We start from the raw sequence: 18,871 nt of genomic DNA, 5'->3' as shown, positions 1-18,871 counted from the left end.
TCATACACACACTCTCATATATATGTATTAATAATGTGTCTTTAATGTGTATGTATAACATATTTAAATTAAAGATACATGTATGATATATTTTAATTAAAATTTACGCATCAATAACATCAATAACAAATACATCCAAGATACATTTCAGATACGTCATATATACATCTCATTTTTTCAAGGTGTGACTGAATAAATTTAGTTTTTAAATTCATAAAATGGCCGAGAAAAAAGTGATGCTAAAAAGTTATAACTATCGCTCAGATAAGCATTTCCTTATATTTTCAATTATTGTAAACCATATACCAACAGTTACTTTACAATTATAATGATTCACTAGTTTAAAAATCGATCGATGTATCTACAATATATCAACGATGTATCGGTAATGTATTATTGATGTATGTGTGATGTATCTGTAATGTATCTACAATGTATCGGTGGTACATTGTATTTGAGCTGTTTCTAACATGCATTTAATATGTATAACATATGTATCTGATATGTATTCAAGATGTATCTCGAACACAGTCACATACTATTAATGGAATTTATTGAAAAACTATATCTTAGACATGATAAATCTTAAATACATAAATAATACACTTCTTTCTCATTTGCAATGCTATCATATTTTCTAAATAAATATACTGTCATTTTTATAAAACAAAAAAATTGAATTAAACTCTATCGAATTATACACTTCCAGCAAATGGATTGAATGACGAGGTTGATGAGTTTTGGTTGCAAAGAATTTTCACAATTCTTCTGGCTGGCAACACCGGAACACTAGACCTCTTGAAAGTTCTAATTTCCTCCTCCACATCTTTATCCCACGATGTATCAGAGATGAATCAATAATGTATCAGAGACAACTTAAATACATTTTCTAAACATCTTAGAGACAACTTAAATACATTTTCTAAAAAAAACTATATACTAAACTTCTCACTAAAGACACTGTTAAAACCATAAACTACAAATAAAAAAAGCACATAATAGATGTTAGCAAATAATAATATACTATTTATATCACATAATGTATAAAAAAATATAAAAAATACATCTATTAAATAATAAAAAATAAATGTACTATACATGTATCATACGTGTATCCACTATTAAATTATAACAATTGTACTAAATATATATATCAAAATTCAAATCCAAATTCTATAATTCGCAAACTAAAGCAAAAAACTAAAGAAATATTTGCAATTAGGTCCTCCATTTTTAAATTAACTTAAATTGATTCAAATTATCTACTTAGGCTGCTGAATCATCCTTGGACTCACTTTCACATTCACAATCTTCGGCACTTTCTCCATGAAATGTGGTACCTGAGCTTTTCCTTTTTGCCATTTCATTCCTCTAATTGAAACCAGCTCCACAACTTGTATGACACCTTCATCACCAACCCCTTTGCACCTCATCCCCAAGCCTTCTAATTGAAACCAGCTCCACAAATTATCGCTTAGATAGTTTAGTCTGCAAAAACAAAATGGAGATGCAAATAATTTCCACAACTTAGGCCGTTTTCTTTTCTTTTCATAACAAACACCTTTAACTTTAGCTTGAAAATCTCTAACTTCCTTTAAAAATATCCTTACATCTCTTGCACCAAATGGATTACCTTCTGGTTGTCCTCCATGTTCTTCATAAGCTGCTCTGAGCCGTCCGATGAGTGCGTCGAGGCTGCCCCATGCTTGCCGAAGCGGGCACAGGCAATGTGCCGGTGGGTTTGGCAGGCCAAAAAATGGATAGGTTTGGCCATGGACTTTAGTTTTTCCGAACTGATCAAGATAGCGGAGGAACTCAAGAACATGAGCGCCACTGCACATGGGCAGTGAGAGTGGTGGCCGGTGGTTCATGACAACTTAGGGTTTTCTTATCAATAATTTTTTTTAAAAATTGCAGTTTCTAATTGGGTGTGTGAGTAAATAACAACAATTTGAATGAGCTTGAATTATTTTGATAGAATGATTTAATTTTTTGGTGTTTGTTGTTTAAATTGTTTAAGTTTTAAGGTTAACCATGGCCATTAATGGAGGAAATAAGAAAATAGAAAGAATAAAAAAGAAAGAACAAAAACAATATGTGTCAGATCTATAAAAAATAGAATCAAAAAGGACAAGTGGAAGGTTGTGATTAAGTAGGTATAAAATGTAATGTTTTCCCGTTATTAGCTAAAAAAAGTAAAGAAAAAATTAGCATAGGTGTAAGATTTGAGAAGCCTTAACATTTTTGTAAAAAAATCCCTTGTTTAGCCCATTCTTGTAATTTTCTCTCATATTGTACCCTATGGTCATTTAGGGGAGGAGCCAGAATTTAATTTTAAGAGGGACCAATTATACAAAAGTTTAAATTTAATAACTATATTCAAAAAAAAGTAATAGGGTTTTTTTAAGGAAAATAAGTAAAAAGGGGTCAGTTATATAATTATCTAAATCTAATACTAAACCTAATACTTTTTTTCCATTAAAAAAAAGTTAAATAATTTTTTTTATAGGAAAAAAAAATTGGGGGGGGGGGGGGGGGGGGGGGGGGGTGGGGGGGGGGGGGGATGTTCATCTAATTTATGAACCACAATAGCTAACCAAACAAATTTACATATAAATTATTAGTTATTAGCTATCAAATCATCAGCAATAGAATTCAGTGAAATTTAACATGATGTTGATTCAGGTTTATTAATTGAATGAAGGCTCTTCTTGTTATTGTATGAGTGTTGAGTTAATAAATTGTTTTTTTCAAAAATAAATAAATCTGATTATTGAATCTACTTTTCTGGTTTATAAAAAGTCATTTTTGTTATAGTGTATCAATTAAAAAATGTTGAAGATTAATCTCTTTACAAAAATTCCTGATGCTCCACTCTACATGACATATATTTTGTGTTTCAAATCTATGATGTGAAAGTGAAACCCATTACCACCTTATTGGAGATACTGCCGCCATATGTATACATATAGGCCGAACCGAGATAGAATGGACGGTCGCTTCTTATCTACTTTTCGACTATGTTTTAATTCTAATACCCTTTTTTTCTCTATTTGTCGCATTAATATTCTCCTGTAAAGTCGTTCATTTTATTGATTCCGCCACGGTATACATATATATAAAAATTCTGATTGCATCAAGTACCCTGTATCTGGGAGGGAAACTGATGCCAATGTCAATCGAATCTCGTAAAAAATCTGATTGCAAGTAGCACCACATTCTCATGTTCATTTCACATGCATTTCTCTTGTGGATAATGAACATATTACATTAAATCAAGAATATATGACATCTACATTCTTTCTCAGAATCTCCCCTACTACAACATGGACACCCAAAAGAAGAGATGCTTATGTCATGACTCATGAGTATTATTCCAATTTTAATTTATTAATTTTTTTAGTTTATTTAAAAATATCAACAAGAAATAAGAAAAAAAAATTAGATAGTGACATGTTTGGACAAATGCTTCTTGCCACTTGAATTTCATGGATAAATACTTGTTGCTACTTGAATTTCATGAAGGATAAATTTACATAGTAACATTGAACTAAATGCACAAGTAAAGATAACACTAAATGAGCACCGCTCTTGCATGTGCCTAATCTTCAGAGAAAATAAGCCAAAAACAGCTTTCTGAATCAAATTAATAAATTATATGATATACAAATAAACACAAAATAACACAGACCAGGACCTTAATGATTGGCAAACAAACTACAGTTAACATATAAATAATGTTACACAACAGTCAAATTCACATTTATTTGCAAACTAAAATGAAAATTAATTTACAAAATCAACCCATGTGCTCCATATATGTCTCAATCAAGGTATTTCCATTCACCAGTTTTGTCGTTCCGATAATCATATCATATGCCATTTCTTCCTGCAAGACAGACGATGATGATTAAACTATACGAACAAAATAAGTGAAATCAAAGCATATATATATCAACAAAGCAAGTGCTGAACCAATCGGACCTTTTGGCATTTGAATTTTATTAAATTTGAACACATTGTTTTATAATTAAAAAATAACCTCGAGCTGCAAGTTGTTTATGTAGAAAAAAGAAAAAATAAGAGGATAAAAAGTTAATACAGCATGTAGCATTTCATTGCCCCAATGCACAAAACATTCTATAAGCTCAGCAATTTTCTATTTCATGAAATTACACTGTATCTCGTCACAACTGTTTCTCTGCATTCACTCCTTCTCATTTATTCTACTAATTGAGCAGAAACTCAAAACCCTTAGGGTCGGTTTTAAAAATCCCATAATATATTTAATTTGGGTTTTTCATAGTTGCTTGGAACAAGAATCATAAGGAAGCTTATGGACATTATAGCTTCAAAAGGAACAAAAAGGACAAAGGAGAAGAAAAAAATAAACAAACTATGAGGAAAGTTTTTTCTAAAAAAAAAAAACAATAATCTACAACAATGATCATCAACCCACTTGACAAACCCAACCCAGAAAATAATAATAATAATAATAATTTGAAGGACTAGAATCTCCAAGGACCAAGTAGTTAATTTGTTATTAATGACTAGAAATTCCAGTTTTCACTATGTTGACATAGTTACTTGTAGAAGTTCCAAACTGAAATATGGCATGGTGGTGAGACCTTTAATTAATACAGGCACAAAATGGCCTGATTATGCGTTTTAATGACAGATTACATACCTGAGCACTAAGAAATCGGAGAGCAGAAATTTCTGCATATGTAACCCCTCCAATGAATACAACAAGTACTAGGGAGCGTCTTCCATCAGCTATTCTGAAATACATACACCAGTGTCAAAACAAAGAAAACAAAAATGAAAAACTAAATTGTTGCATGATATAAGCTGGAAATTAATTTACTTATGGAATTATTTGGATTAAATCATGCCAAGGAATTGAATTCTTGCAAAAGTAAGTTGCTCTGGGCATTTTATATTTTGAACCGTGCTTTCACTGTTTAGGGCATTAACTGATTTCTTTCAACTCTTGCACTTAGCTATCCAAACATGAAACAATATATGTATGAGAGGACCAACACAACTTTTTCAATGAACAAGAGTTGACCAAAATATGCACTACAAATGATTCAGACACATCTTCATGGATCTCGTGGTTCTAAAATTTATTACTGGCACATCCTACCACTAATAGAGCACAGGTGTCTGCATCTTAATGAATGGTCTCAATAGTTCCTATAACAAATAATAATATCCACAAACTGGAGATGGTAACCGCAGAGGAACAGACATAATGAGTTTAGTTACCTGCCAACAGTTGCTGCGGTCCCATTCAAAGTGTTGGAAGACGGACTGCCAGAGAATCCAGCCTGTGTATGTGACATAAATTAGCTATTTATAGCGTAGAGATAGATAGATATAAAGTGCAATAATCTCTGCAAGATTGAAACATATGGAAAATCATAACGTACTAACTGCAACATCATATCATGACGTTCAGTTATCAGAAAGAAAAAATATCTCAGACAATGAAAAGATCCACAGGCAACACTAAAAGATGAGGACACAATATCTAGTTCCATCATTTGTGAATAACTGATACACTTGAACATTAGGAATGCATTTGATGCACCACAATAATAAATGATTGTGTCCACAATTTGCTTTTCTCAGCTACATATCTCAGGGGAGAAAGAGAGAGAGAGAGAGAAAGGGGAGTAAAGAGAGTAATATACTCACTCTCTTGGTTTCCAAGTGTGGCCCAGGCAGCAACCTCAAAATATCTTCCACAGAACGCCTGTAAGGATTGATCATCACATTTAGGGAAGAGAAGGCATGTAAAATTCAAAAACACATGGCAGTCTTGATAATTTCATTTAAACATAAAAAAAGAAAAGGATACAGTGAAGCATCATCAATCATCAACATGCCTGATGCATTTAGTTTGGCAAAAAAGTGACACTGCCAATTGAACTTACCGCATTGCAATAGTTAAATTGTCTTGAAGATTTAAGTTCTTAAACAATAAATGGTACAAAGATAAAAAGAAAATCGATGTTCTCTTTTATATTCTCATGTTACTTATTCTTGACTCTAAACAGATGCAATAATGAGAAGCAAAACGGACATGTCAGAAAGCCAATTGCTTTGAAACTCAGGCTCGGGCAATTAAGATGTAATTTTTATTACGTGTTCCATTCTATATGTATATGTGTGCATGAACGTATGCTCATTTCTAGGTCACTAGATAACTGAATACTTTTACAGCAGCAAACATTTCTAGGTCATTATATAAATAGAAAATGACTAACCATCCAGATCGAACAGCATGCTGAACAAGACGAATACTCAGCGGTGCATATCCAGAAAAGACATAACTTATGTCAGTTGGGCTGTTGCATAAGAAATAACTTCAAAAGTTAGGACTTAATTAGCACACAATGCTATGATAGTACAAGTGCTGTGAACCTGAGAATTATACATAATCCATTTACTCTGCTGGATGTCAAACAGTTAAACAGTCAATCTGAAAACTATTTTACATTTCTTTAGAGTGATATTTTTCTGTCTGAATTAAGAATCCAAAATAAAATGTTGCAAAATGAGTTAAAGCTAGCATGTCAGAGCCACACTTATGGTTTTCGATCACTATAGCTGTTGAAAACGGGAAAAGAGAATAACAATTATAAACTTCAAAATGGGCTTAACATGGGATATCAAGGCCACATGTGCTGGTTTCAATTGTATATTAATTATTGAGGCCAACAAAAATAAATACCACAAAAGGATAAAAGGAAAGACAATTTAAGTATTGTCATGAATGTTTGTTAGTTCTTCCTCTGAACACGTAATCATCTATGATAGGGTCCAAGCAATTGAAACATACTTATACATATACTTTCCTTTGAGGAAATAGAGGTAAATTTAGAAAGTTTCAATTGTAATAATTTAGTGTTGTGGTGATAGTTAAACATGAATTGAAAAAACAGCTCTTAGTTGCCTATATCCCAGCAGATCTAATTCTAAAGAAAGAAGACTGTGTTGCTGTTCTACTGGAAAAAGGAAGAATAAAAAGTTCCACATGTAATTTTATCATCAGAAGCAATGATTAAGAGGTATTACTTAGCAGTGTTAGTATCTTCAACCACAAGTTGCAGATTGTTCTTGATATTTACCCAGTTGCTTCTTGCTACCTGCAAGGAGCAGGCGACAAATATATTCAATAATAGACTGACTGAAACACATTTAAACTTTTATTATGCATGTAAATTATGATGCAAAACCTGCTTATTAAGCAATCCAGCCTTTTCTAAATTATTCAAGGTAGCTATATGTTCAAATCCATAGCTGTGGAGTAGCTCCCTCCTGGACCAAAAGTACAGAAACATCAAACGTCTATGATGCATCACATACATAGGTATATGATAAAAATGGATAAAACCATCATGCCAGTGAAGTGCGAAACAACCAATGAAATGATGTTGGACCAGCTATTCTTGCCTTATATAATCAAAGTTCTTTTTGGGTAACCCTGAGTTCGTAATAGAGAGCAAGATGAGTAGACGTAGAACATTGATAAGAGGTTCCTGCTTATGGATCAATTCTTCGATGTACTCAAAACATCTGCATGCAACATCGTTTTCAATCAATTAAGACAAATCCTTAAAAACATGTCATAACAAATTGAACAGCTAAAACTAGACATTGACTGACTGAAAGAAGAAATGCTTTGTGTTTTAAATTCAAAGTGAAGACAAGCAAGCTCTCAAGTCCAAACTTATCACAATCACTTCCAATTTCATGTAAATCATCATAGTTCTCTCATCTAGAGATGCATGTGCGACAATTAGTATGCAAGTAAAAAAGTATAATCAGTTCGGCTCTCATATGACACATGACCACTACAGCTACTATTAGTTGACCAATTTTTTTTCTCCTTCTAGGTTCTTCATTAGAAATGCCTATTCATTTGTTTCTGTTTCAGATAAGTGAAAAAGATACAGCTAAGACATTTTCTTAAATATACATATATAAAAAAAAGAATCTAACAACACAAAAGATGCATCAGGGCATTCCAGAATCATTTAAATAATCATTTAAGAGTACCAATTTAAGTTAAGTGACATTTTCATTCTCATGACCTCCTGGACATGATTCAAATCCTTTTTCCTTTTTTAACATTTCCCTTCACAAGTGTCTACTTTGTTGTCAGTGCAAAAACAACATAAGAAACAAGCCAAAACATCGAAGGCTGTGCACCTACTAAACAGAAAAGTTTAAACTATCGACCCAGCTCAACTCTCTGAACATCTATTCTAGTTACAGAGTTGAAGTATACAAGAAACACTAGCATAGCAAAACAATAGAAAAATAAGCCATTAAAAAACCCAAACATATGCTATTGGCAGGTCCTAAAAGGAATGTGCGTCTTCCATAGAGTTTTAAATTATATAAAACTGTCTATAATTAAACAATAAACATAAAAGCATTATTGTCGCTCTACATCTTTTCTACAATCATATAGAATAGTAATGAAAGAGAATGTCATTTAACATGTTAAATTTTGTATAGTTATGATTTTTGTTATGGAGAAGAGGGATTAATCTCAGGTTCACTAACAGTTTTGGGCTATGACAACCCTTTATCACCCCCTATCACCTTATATTTCATGTTATGCTCTCATAACTTGGAGGTAAGTAATCATATCAACTTACGCGTCATAGTTCTCGCCATCGACGAGTGTATGCTCCATGTCCAGTCGTGCAAGAAAAGACGGCTTGGATGTGAATGTTGACAAATGCTGAGCAATATTAATATGCCTCTGAAATAAATAGCAGCAAAGTTATATCTAGCATTTATTGGAACTACCCTGGAAAAGACCATGGGTGGGGCAAGAGAATATTACAGTCATTTCTGGCAATGAGTTAAGCTTTTTGACAAAATCCTTCAACTCAGATACTGTCTGGTTCTGCATGCATTACATGAAAGCTGGTTAGAGATTGTATATAGAAATTGAAAAGGATAGCATTGGACACAATATTACAAATATTCTAATCAGAGTAACTGTGCACTACGTTGAAGCTTAACAGGGTACAAAAAAAGTAACACATTTAATAAGCATTGCTAATTAATAATGGCTGCATTTGTTTTCTGACTGGCAGCAAGAGAAAAATTAGGAACCAAATGATAACCTTCTGTGACTTATTCAGTGCTCTTAAAAAGAAAAGAAGAAAAATAAAAAACTACAAAATTACTTATAAATGCTGAATTTACAAACATCAGTCCAATGATTTTCTTATTTATTTATAAATATGCTAAATACTTCACTTACATTTGTTGAAATCTCTGAGTAGTCCTCCTTCATAGATGTTGCTTTTTGTCGTAGGACCTGCAATCATACTGCAGATGGCAACTAAATCCAAGGGAGGGAGTAATCCTAACTTTCATAGTAATCAAAGATCAATTAATACTTGAAAATCAAATCTACTTCCAGTGGATAAGAAAATCAACCTTGACAACAGTTTCGAAGTTGAGATCCCGAGTCTCTTTGAACAGCTTGTCACTGAAATTAAAGTCATATCATGAGCAGTAGATTACAAGATTGAGAAAAAGAAATATCATCTGCTAATAACCAAATCAGAAATTTCTAACTTATTGAACCATTTGTGGCCATCTATAAAATACAATTTCCAGATAATTCAAGCAAACAACAAAAAAATCTAGAAGCATCCATAATACTATAACACAAAATAGAGAGCAAAAACAATGCAAAGATTTTTTTTTTTTCAAACAGATGCACCATTATACCTTGAATTAAGTGGAACTTTCATCTTCTTTCCCTCTTGTTGTTGTACACCCATTACAGACCCATCAAGCTCCACAGAACCGTTATTGATTTGCAAAAACTACAGCAAATCAATTAGAGACTGCTCATAAAAGAACCCAATTAACTAGAAACAAGAGTCATTTTTCTTGGAAATTTAATAAAAGATCACATGCATAATAGTTAGTGATTGAACTTCCGACCATAGAAACTATACACAACAATGATTATGCTAGAAGAGACTCGATCCTATTACAAGTCACGGTGACATTTACTGCCATAAGTTCATGTTATCAAGTTAAGTATATAACCAAATGTCAATTTTACGCAACTTAGAATGAAACAAGGGCAACAAATGGGGAAATGAGTTCCTGATTATAAACATATTTTTAAATAAAAGGAAAATGAAATCTTGAAAATCTAAGGCAAGGTCCCTTCATGACAACAGCAGAAGTTGATTAGTATTGTCTCAAATTACCTCATCTAGCAGTCCTTCATATGTTAACTGAGAGCACATTGGAGTTACCATGTCCACCTACAACCATAAGTTCATTTTGTATGAGAAAGCACGTATGCTTGAAAGAGATATGAAGCATTTACCATAAAGATTTTAAACAAGTTAGCTTATCTATTCTGGAAGCATTAAAAAGTTCAAATTTCTAGAAGTGCGTAAAATGAACCTTCTAAGGAAAATCAGTTCTATCAATTCCCACAACAAGCTTCTTGGGTTCAGTAAACCAGTAGTTGTATCAGTATCAAAGCAGATGCAATCAATCAAACTATACATATACAATATATATAGTTGCTCAATGATCCTAGTTTTGTGACCTTTGCTTTTCATTGAATGTATATGTACGTATACACCGCATCACATAAGAAAAGAAAAATTGGAAGACATTTAATTTTACATGAATATTTTAAGCAAGTTCTATAATGATGAATTCACTCTACATAGACAAAGTCATCATGGAAAGAGAATACTTCTGTTTTAAATGTTTATAAAACATGGCTAGTCATGGATACTATCTAACATTTCCCTCTGAGATTCACCCTTAAATGCAAAAATTTAATTATTCAATGCATGTGATACACCGTGCTGGTGCTTGAGTCATCCACAAGTTTCATAATATCACATGCAACAATACACTAATGCATAAATTGTACCTCCCTGTCTAGAAGGATGAGTGTATTAATCTCTGGAACACCCATCTGAGGAAGCAACATCATTATCAGTAGAAGCCATAAGCATTAGCAAAAACACACCAACATAGAAGAGGTTATTGCTAATTTGAGAGTAAAGTTCAGTTGAATTCAGTATAGGGAGTGTTGTGATCCACAATTACATCGGATGAGTTAAGCGGTTCTTCAGTCTGCATGTGAGTGAGAATGTCAGCAACGCGTACTGATGCTTTTCCTTTAGCTCTTACATGTGGAATCACTCCAAAAGAAGACTGCAAGACATAAGTTTACAAACAAAATTCATTCAAATCATGCTGACGGCATGAACAATCTTCACAAAATTTAAAATAAAATGATACACAAACCTCGAGCTTATGAATAGCCTTTGCGATATGCCAAAGAGAGCTAGGATCACCGTCGACTTGTAAATCCTGACATTAACAGAAAACGATATATAGAAAGGTGATGATCGAGGATAATGAAGTGGAAGAAAGTAGACGGAGAGAAAAATAAGTCAAAAGTGAAAGTGAAAGTAAAGCGCATTTTCAACCCTATCTTACTTTGTTGGTGTAATCAAGTTCAAATGACAGAAGATCCTCGTCAAATGGAACCATGTATAATGGGTATTCCCCTATGGTCATCAAATGATGAATTTTTTCCTCCTCCAGGACCTACATTACCACAAAGACTAATGATAACATCTACATATATCAAAAGAATTTTAGGACAATAAAATTGTAATCCAAATATGACTCAAGGTCATAAAAAATTGCACCTTCTCGCAAACAACCTCACGGCGAGGTACAAAATAAATATAATACTCCCTCTCAAGTCCTTTTGAGGTGTCATGGCGGACATGAGAGCATATAAATCTCATCAGATTAAACCGAGAACGAACAAGGTAGACCACTTTGGTGCAATCAGTCTGAACAGGGTCTGCCGAAAGATGCTTTAGTTCAGCACCATGTTCCTAAAACAACGAACCGGCAACAGTCTCTTAATATCAGTAATCCAATTCCACATAACGAAACCATTCAAATAACGCATTAGAAGTTAAAACAAATTACCCTGAGAATCGATGTTTGGATGATCAAGGAAAGGGAGCCACTAAGCTTTGGGTCAATCACTAGACACTTATTTCCTCTAATCTATTATAACAAATTCCAACCAAATCAAAAAAGAATTAAATTGAGCAGCAAACAACTATGATTATATAACAACATTAATAAAAAAGAAAAAATATTAATTTCAGAGCGTACATTCCGTAGGATGTTTATAAGCTCTTTCTGAGATTGTTCCCTGTAAAACATAAATAAATAAACAATTAAATTTCACATTATTTATAAGTTTATGCATTTTATTTGAACATATAGTTTCACCTGAGTGATCTGAGATCCAGTGAAGAGTTATCCAAATTTGGAATCTGAGCCATTCAATGTTATTACCTGCAGCCAAACTCAAAAACAAAAATCGAATGATTATAATGATAATGCAATTCAATTCAATTGAATTTATGTCAATGCAATTATGTAATTTAGCAAAACCCTAAGGAATGACCGTGAATTAAAAAAAAAGGAATAATTGGCAGGGTGTTTGATGTTCTCACCGGGAAATTTTTGATTTGGGGAAATTAATTTAGTTTATAGTACAAATTGAGCGGCGGAATGAGTGTGATCAGAACCAGACTACGGCCGGCTCTAGCTAGGTGCGGTGTTCAAGAAATTGTGATCAATGGCTGGGTTGCTATATTATACTTATGAAGATGATGAAAAGAGAGCGACAGAGTTGATCTAAAACAGTAAAAAGCTGCTCCTATGTGGAGAAAGTACAAATATGGACTTGATGTTTTATCTTAGTTGAGATATGGTGTGTGTTGTTTTTGTTTGTATAAAATTGACATTACTTTAAATTTTTGAACTTGTGACAAAAAAAAATATTAGCTAATAAGATTAGTGTTGGAATGGATTTATACGGACGGGGGGAAGTGGTGAGCTGATATATATATTACGTCTAATATATCGTATCATATCATATCATACTAGTCTAATATATTATTTTTTATAATTTTAAAAATTAATTAAATTATTTGAATATATGCAACTCATTTCATTAGAGTTTTAAAAATAATTTAATTTACCTTAAATTAAAGAAAAGCTCATCAACTAAATTTCCATATTTATGTCTTATTTCTTAGTTATTGTATTATAAAAAATGTAATTTGTGCAATATAGAATGTAACAAGTACCAAATTACTTATTTTTGGGTCTATGAGAAAAGTACCATTATACCCTTTATACATCCACCTTGTTCGGTTCCCTGTCTCCTCATTCATTACAGCCACCATTCAACCGTCTCTATTTCTCACCACCTTACCGTTCATCTCCGCCGCCCACTAGCCCCAAGTAATCTCGCAGCAGCAGAATTTTGAGCTCCGTCAGGTGAGTAGTTAGACGGAATAAACCAATTGTAAATTTGAGATATATATGTGTTTATCAATTGATAGGTTAATGTGATGTGATAAAGAGTTTCTTTAATGGCCTCTAAAATCATTGGCTAATTTCACTTCTTACAGTTTCATATTGTTTTTTCTTATAGCCAGGGCTCATTACTTATTTATTCGTGCAATTTGAATTCTATTTTAAATATTGAATCTTGGTTTTCTAGGTGCTGTAAGGTATTTTGAATTTGGCTGCTACTATTTTTACTTTGGCTGGTGTTGGACTGAAATTTTGGAGTAGCTGAGAGAATGTTTGCCTTAGTTGCACTTTTGAGCCAGAGGAGCTTTAAGTTTGTTTCTTCATTTGGATGACTGTCTCACACTAGCTTAGCTGATTCTAAACACATGCGTTGAGTGATTCTTTACTGGCATGCCAACACATCCATGTCACCATTTGTTTCGTCATTTTGACAAAAATTAACAGTCATTCACTTCTGTTAGTAACGTAGTATTAGGAGGAGTCGGAGACAATTTAATTGAGGGATGATGTGGAATAACTAGGAGTAGACTAAAGAGTAGGAGAGGACACACGCTTATTCATTTATAATAAAAGAGGAGAAGCAAAGAATTTGTGCCCGAAAAATTCGAAGATAGGGTTTCACAAAGAATTTCTCTTTGCTTTGCTTTGAACACTAAAGTTAGGACTTGTACTATTAAAGATGTGTTATTGTCAATGTGGTTTATAATTTGCTCCTTCCTTTATAGCTTTTTTGCTTTTTAGTTTTGATAATGTAGTTAGTAGTATTAACTTGTTTTATTACCACTGGATATGTATCTTTTTAGAAATTGAGATTGCCTAGTTTGATTCACAAAGAAGTCTTTATCATCTAAATTCTTGAGATTGTTGGGTACTTTTTCGTTTTCTGAATGGTAGCTTAGAAATTCATGTTATCCAAATAATATTCAACTCCTAATCTTAATCTTACTTGACATTAATTTGTTATCTATATTTCTCGAGCAGTTTTTGAATCACTGTATCATTTTATTTTTGGTAGTGACAAGTAATTGAAGGCAAAAACAGCTAGGCCCGAGAAGATGAATAGCTCTTCAGCATCCAAATCAAAAGTAGGGTCTTCCTCACAATCTTCTGAAACTTCATTTAAGCGAAAGCGGGGAGTTTTTCAGAAAGACTGTAAGTTGAAAGCAGCAGTATTTAACTTTTTGTTCAAGTTTTATTATTATGGGTTGTTATATTATTTTGATTCTTCTCCACTACTATGTTTGAATGCTACAGTGCAGCATATGATGTATGGTTTTGGGGATGATCCTAATGTAAGTCATACAAGATCACAGCTTTATTCTCTTTTTGACATATGATTCTCTTTAATTATGCTTTGTTGCTTACAATTTATTATTACATTGCACACCTCTCAAAATATTGAACATGCTTTTTTATTTACATTTTGCCTCTGTTTGGCATATACATATTGTACCATAGTATTTTTGCTCTTTGGATTGAAAATTGTGTCTTGGAATCTAAGAATGAGATGTAGGGTGATAATTGCTTTTAATTTAAAAAAGCGGCGGCGTCATGTCATTCACTCTAGAGTGAGCTAGCATGAGACACATTTTCTCTAAGTCCTGTACCGGCTTCTTCTGTGCTGCAAGTGCTAGAAAGTCTTTATTATTTGATTCTTAGTTGCTATAAATAAACTGCTTGTGGCTTTGTTAATATTCTTGTTAAACAAACTGGAGAAGCTAAAATAAGAGGTTCACTTTCCATGCACTTATGAATCACTTGCTGCATAATCAGCCTCTTCCAGAAACTGTGGCGCTTGTGGAGGATATTGTTTTGGAATATGTCACAGATTTGGTAAGCATTTTTTTCTTTTTGGTCAGCAAGTATATTATAGCTCCAAGCAATAAGATCTGGTGGGTGTTTATCTCTCTCATCTACCTTATTGTAGGCGTATAAAGCTCAAGATATAGGATCGAAGAGGGGCAAACTATCAGTTGAGGATTTTCTGTACTTAATTCGCAAGGTACCTTATTCCACAATTTTCTTTCCTTTCCTTTTGTGTTGAACATGATGTTACCATGTGCATGAGATTGAAATTGCTTATAGCCTATTTTAGTGCTACAAAGTGCAAATCACTCAACATTGCCGTATTTATGGATGTGCATTCAGTTCTAACGGAACAGAAATGAAATCTAGCTTTTTTATCAAAATCAAACGGAACTGAATTTACGAAAATCTAAAATGTTTCAAAGCGAGCTAACCAGTCGGTTTGATTGATTTTTTCAATATGGTTCGTTTTTCTGTATGGTTTGTACTAGAATTCAACTGAAACTTTTTATGTCAAAAACCTAACCAAACCAAAAAACTAAATTTATTTGATATTGTAAAACTGAACCGAATATGTCGATTCTGTTTGATTATTTGGTTTGGTTTGGTTTTTGAATACCCGTAGCCGTATATGTGTGGAGAGACTGAAGGAGGACAGGGTGTTGGGGTATCTGTTTATGGAACTTGTGTATGATATGTAAATGATAGCTAAATCATAATGCTCGTGCACATCACATGCTAAGTTCCTTCTGTCAAACAGTCAAGCTAGTGAATAGTTCATATGGATGGATAAACAACTGAAATCATGTTATCTCAGTTAGTACCTTCCTATTGATACTTCTTGCTTGCGTTTTTTGTTGCACGAAAGAACACGTCAGATATACATAACCGAAGTTCTTGCTCTGATTCTATTCTACATCATAACCGTCAATAACTTTGATCTTGCAGGACCTACCGAAACTTAACCGTTGTACAGAACTGCTATCTATGCAAGAGGAACTGAAACAAGCTAGGAAGGCTTTTGAAGTGGACGAGGAGAAGTTAGCAACAGTTGAGTGACATTGGAGAACACAATGAACTTTGCCTCATCTTGTTACTATGTTCTTTGTCGATTACCTTTTATCGGTAGTAATACTAATCCCAATTACAGTAAACATTTCACTAGAGAAATAGATCAGTATATAAGAATATGATTTTGTTGATTTTCATGCACATTTCTTTTGACAGCAATGATGAATGTGGAATATAATTTCTGTAAATAGTTGGTAATTTTCTTTGGCGAAACTCATATTTGAGTCCCTAATCTATACGACATTTGATTATCTAGTCCCTCATCTTCAATTTTGTCTTCTCCATCCCCTAAACTTTTATTTTTGCCAATTGGGTTTGATTTATTTAAGATTCAATTGGGTCCCTAAACTAGATTTATTTGCGGTATTAATATTAGGATTAATTCCTAAAAAAGTCACGAACTTTACACGGAATTTCATTTTAATCATGACCTTTAAAAGTTGTCATTTAAAGGCACGAACTTTCATTTTATTTCAAATCTATTAGCAAAGTAAAATTCGGTGTATTTTTTCTGACTAAAAATTCCTAATCCTAGATACTCTAACTGAAAGATAATAAGATTTGATGTTGATTAATAACTTGGGTCTTTCATTAATGGTTTAGTGAAGAATTTAGTTAATAAAAATACACTGAAATGATGAATTTAAAACAATATGAAAGTTCGTGCCTGTAAGTGGCAACTTTTAAAGGTCATGATTAAAATGAAATTTCATGTAAAGTTCGTGATTTTTTTAGGAATTAACCCTTAATATTAATATGAAGTCTCTAGTTTTATCTTATTAACTTCAATGTTTTCAGTTTAATACTATGGAATGTGACTTGATTAAGGTTTATGAAGATTCTTTTTTGAGGAATTTGCACAAAATACTCTATTTTTAGATTTATTTGTTCTAAATACCTCAATTTTAAAAATTTATATTTTTACTCTCTTTTTGTAATATTTCTATCTCTACCCCAATTAGAATTTTAACTTATTAGCATTTTTACTCCACTCATGTAAGACACATGTGCACTCTTATTTTTTTATTTTTTCTCTTTCTTTCTTTTCTCTCTCTTCTTTTCTCTTTCTTCTCTTCTCTTCTCCCTCTTTCTTCTTCTTCTTCTTTCCTTTCTCTGTAATTTTTTTTTACGTTTTTTTTTTCATTTTAATGAAATTTCTTAACATATTCTATCCAAAAGTTCAAGATAAAGAAGAATCCATTATGAAAAATTCGACCTAATTCGTCTTAAGAAATAACAAAGTTTTCTGTCATCGCCATTGCCATCATTGATCTTCTTCTTTTTTTTTCAAAATCTTCTTCTTCTTCTTCTTCTTCTTTCTATATTGTTTTAATTGTAGTATCGGTTTTTAGTGTTTTTTTTTTCAATTTTATTTGAAAAAAATCGTTTTTTTCATTAATGATGTTTTGACATAGTTTTCAAACGTTTTTAAATTAATTTTAGAAATTGTTGAAAACTGTTTTTTCGAAACTGTTTTATACTGTTTGAAACTGTTTTGTTAAAACTATTTGAAACTGTTATTTTTAGACTGTTTGAAAGTGTGTTTAGAGAAACTGTTTTAGACCGTTTGAAACCTTTATAAACGGTTGGAAACTGTTATTTTTGAGACAGTTTTAAAGTGTTTTTAGAAACCGTTTTAAACTGTTTGAAACCTTTATAAATTGTTTGAAAATGTTTTTAGATAAAGGTTGCAAATCGTGTTTTATGGAACTGTTTGAAACTTTTATAAACTGTTTGAAACTATTGTAAACTGTTTGAAGCTGTTTTTTTAGAAACTGTTTGATACACTTGTAAACTGTTTAAAACCATTGTATAAAATTTTTTAAATGATAATAAATATGTCTTTTAAAATTTGTATGAAACTGTTTGAAACTGTATTTGAAACTGTGTTTGAAACAGTTAGAACTCGTTTTTAATAAAACAAATAAATAAAAAACTATCAGTTTTCTTTATTTTTGGAGAAAGTTATGATCGTTGGATTTGAATTCCAAGTGAAATTTAAAGCGATTTGATTGAATTAAAAATTCGAGCGGATCGGAAAATAAATTTAAAACTAGGAATAAAACTTTAAAAAATAGTAATAAAATCACATAAATTAATTTCTAAAATGTTATCATGAGCTGGAGAGTAGATTTGATTTGCTGATTTGTTATTTTTTTTAAAATAAATTGAAAAAATGAAAAAAAGAGAAAGAAGAAGAAGAAGAAGAAGACACTGTAAACAAGTGGAGTAATTTTTAGGTATAAAAACAAATAAAACAGGGTATAAAATTAATTAGCTGACACGGATAGGTAGGTAAATCAAGTCCAAATATTGTAGTAGGTAATTGCTAATTTTTTTCTTATTTAGGTATTTCCCTAATTCTCTCTTTTTTTTTATCAATCTTTCAGCTCATAGTTCAATTCAATTGGTACCTCATATAGAAATTCGTTTAAGGATCCAATTGACAAAAAAATAAAAATATAGGGACTGGATAAGACAAAATTGATGATAAATTGATGACGAGGGACCAAATAATCAAAAGTCGCCCTTTTCAGACCCAATTTATGTA

The 18,871-nt window shown here is 32.1% G+C and overlaps 2 protein-coding genes across 2 annotated transcripts; one reads left to right on the top strand and one right to left on the bottom strand.

The window, feature by feature from the left end:
- Window positions 1–3,618: 3,618 nt before the first annotated feature.
- Window positions 3,619–12,765, bottom strand: LOC126688106 (vacuolar protein-sorting-associated protein 33 homolog). Its single transcript, XM_050382683.2, has 23 exons — window positions 12,573–12,765; window positions 12,346–12,411; window positions 12,226–12,265; window positions 12,034–12,114; window positions 11,742–11,936; window positions 11,527–11,637; window positions 11,332–11,397; window positions 11,131–11,238; window positions 10,952–10,996; window positions 10,266–10,322; window positions 9,772–9,869; window positions 9,475–9,526; window positions 9,296–9,352; window positions 8,870–8,932; window positions 8,679–8,785; window positions 7,465–7,587; window positions 7,248–7,329; window positions 7,087–7,157; window positions 6,276–6,356; window positions 5,704–5,761; window positions 5,272–5,333; window positions 4,688–4,781; window positions 3,619–3,889 (listed from the first exon to the last, which is right to left on the bottom strand). Exons 2-23 carry the CDS (start codon window positions 12,396–12,398, stop codon window positions 3,800–3,802), a joined length of 1,794 nt encoding a protein of 597 aa, XP_050238640.1. The 5' UTR covers window positions 12,399–12,411; window positions 12,573–12,765; the 3' UTR covers window positions 3,619–3,799.
- A 485-nt stretch (window positions 12,766–13,250) lies between these two features.
- Window positions 13,251–16,575, top strand: LOC126685860 (transcription initiation factor TFIID subunit 13). The gene is made up of 6 exons (XM_050379837.2): window positions 13,251–13,404; window positions 14,459–14,595; window positions 14,698–14,735; window positions 15,217–15,276; window positions 15,371–15,445; window positions 16,198–16,575. The coding sequence occupies exons 2-6, from the start codon at window positions 14,499–14,501 to the stop codon at window positions 16,306–16,308; spliced, it is 381 nt and encodes a 126-aa protein (XP_050235794.1). The 5' UTR covers window positions 13,251–13,404; window positions 14,459–14,498; the 3' UTR covers window positions 16,309–16,575.
- The last annotated feature ends 2,296 nt before the right edge of the window (window positions 16,576–18,871 follow it).

Source organism: Mercurialis annua, linkage group LG6, assembly GCF_937616625.2.
Source record: "Mercurialis annua linkage group LG6, ddMerAnnu1.2, whole genome shotgun sequence".
Taxonomy (NCBI): Eukaryota; Viridiplantae; Streptophyta; class Magnoliopsida; order Malpighiales; family Euphorbiaceae; genus Mercurialis; species Mercurialis annua.
This window is presented reverse-complemented; position numbering and strand designations above follow the sequence as displayed.

Bases quoted from the DNA above. Each gene is read 5' to 3' on its own strand.
- LOC126688106 (XM_050382683.2), bottom strand. From the start codon at position 12,398: ATGGCTCAGATTCCAAATTTGGATAACTCTTCACTGGATCTCAGATCA. The intron at 9,870-10,265 runs GTAATTTGAGAC...GATTTGCTGTAG, and splicing joins ATGAAGGACTGCTAGATGAG to TTTTTGCAAATCAATAACGG. The intron at 9,353-9,474 runs GTTGATTTTCTT...GTATGATTGCAG, and splicing joins ACTTCGAAACTGTTGTCAAG to GTCCTACGACAAAAAGCAAC.
- LOC126685860 (XM_050379837.2), top strand. From the start codon at position 14,499: ATGAATAGCTCTTCAGCATCCAAATCAAAAGTAGGGTCTTCCTCACAA. The intron at 14,736-15,216 runs GTAAGTCATACA...CTGCATAATCAG, and splicing joins GTTTTGGGGATGATCCTAAT to CCTCTTCCAGAAACTGTGGC. The intron at 15,446-16,197 runs GTACCTTATTCC...TTGATCTTGCAG, and splicing joins TTCTGTACTTAATTCGCAAG to GACCTACCGAAACTTAACCG.